At 43.4% G+C, this 1,413-nt stretch overlaps 1 protein-coding gene across 1 annotated transcript; it reads left to right on the top strand.

Annotated features, from left to right (window-relative positions):
- Positions 1–147: 147 nt before the first annotated feature.
- On the top strand, positions 148–575 carry SARC_15405 (hypothetical protein; the record flags this gene model as incomplete). The annotated part of the gene is made up of 1 exon (XM_014290474.1): positions 148–575. A coding segment is annotated over one exon (428 nt), but the record flags the coding sequence as incomplete, so codon positions are not given.
- Positions 576–1,413: the final 838 nt, after the last annotated feature.

Genomic DNA, 1,413 nt, shown 5'->3' with positions numbered 1-1,413 from the left:
TATAAATTCGATTGTCACAAAACACACAGAGGGATCCATTGATAAGTCTCATCCGTGAAGGCCTTGCAATGGTATTAGTTTTTTGTACGTAGTTCAGCTATGCATCCGAAACGAGGTGAAGAAAATTATTCACTTAATTCAATTCATAGAAATCATCAGTCTTTGGCGTCAGAGATGTGAATGCCAATCGGCTGAATCGTTCGCGCAAGTCTCCCGCGGTCAATGTCCAATCAAAATCGAACAGAAGAGCAATTTCAACGGTTTCAACCAATGAGAACGCAGCGTTGGACTCTGAAAGTGCCAATCAGATCTCACAATCTGCTGAGCGGGAAGATCAGTCATCGTCAGAGATGGATGATGAGCCATCGGTTGTGATGAACGATGAGTCATCATTGGATCCTTCGTGGCGGCTGTCACTGACTTCAGCCAATGAAATCTCGTCATTTATGGACGCGAGAGCCAATCAGATTTCGGGATTACTGGAGCGGAGCGACGAATCATCATTCAAGATGGTGGATGAGTCTTCTCTTGAACCGTCGTGGCAGCCATCTCCGATAGTGATAAGCAAGCAGCAGGTGTGTACAAACGCTGACTGACTATCACGACAAACAACGGTCTGGTATTCAAACAGGCTTCCTGGCTTTGTTTATGCTGAAAACAATAATATATGTACATGTAGGTAGGTAGATGAATATGTTTTTATGTATGTCGATATGTTGACCTACGAGGTTTGTGTGCTTTGAATGTCGCGGGTAACGTCAACTATGCAATGATACCTTTTGATTTGTTAGCTGTAGTGCATTTGTTAGGTGTGTAACAGGTGCTTGATTTCGTTTGACACACAGACACGCTCGAATACGCACACTTACACACAACACAGTACAGGCGCACGTTGCAATGACCTACACCGTGTGTTGGTGTTATTTCGCTCATTTCAGTTTGTATACACAAACTGGAAAAGCAATTGAAAGTATTCGAAACGATGACTCATTTGTGGAGGCCCAGTTGCAAAGTTGTTGGCTGTATTCGGGACACATATTGAGGTCTTAGTAACCTTATCTTGCGGCTAATGCATATATATATATGTATATTTATAGTCTCATCTATAATTTGTACACCTTTTCGTACAGAATAACGACTGGTCATTCACAGACGAAGTGCTGAAGTCGTCTGCTGAGGCTGCGCAACAAGTCACTACACGACGCAGCGATACGCGTAAGTATATGCGCAAACTGTGAATGTGTTTACATCTGTTTGTTTGAAGACGCCTATATGTGCTATGTCAACTAGCAGATGTACTAGAAGGATGCATCCACCACATTTAACCACATTGTGTTACCCGTAGTCGATGCACGACTTTAGTGCACGAAAGTCACGGGCGTATACAATACACGGGTCTTGCGTCATGGCTGC

Source organism: Sphaeroforma arctica, assembly GCF_001186125.1.
Source record: "Sphaeroforma arctica JP610 unplaced genomic scaffold supercont1.6070, whole genome shotgun sequence".
Classification (NCBI taxonomy): Eukaryota; class Ichthyosporea; order Ichthyophonida; genus Sphaeroforma; species Sphaeroforma arctica.
Note: the sequence above shows the minus strand (reverse complement) of the source record. Positions and strands in the feature narration are given on the sequence as shown.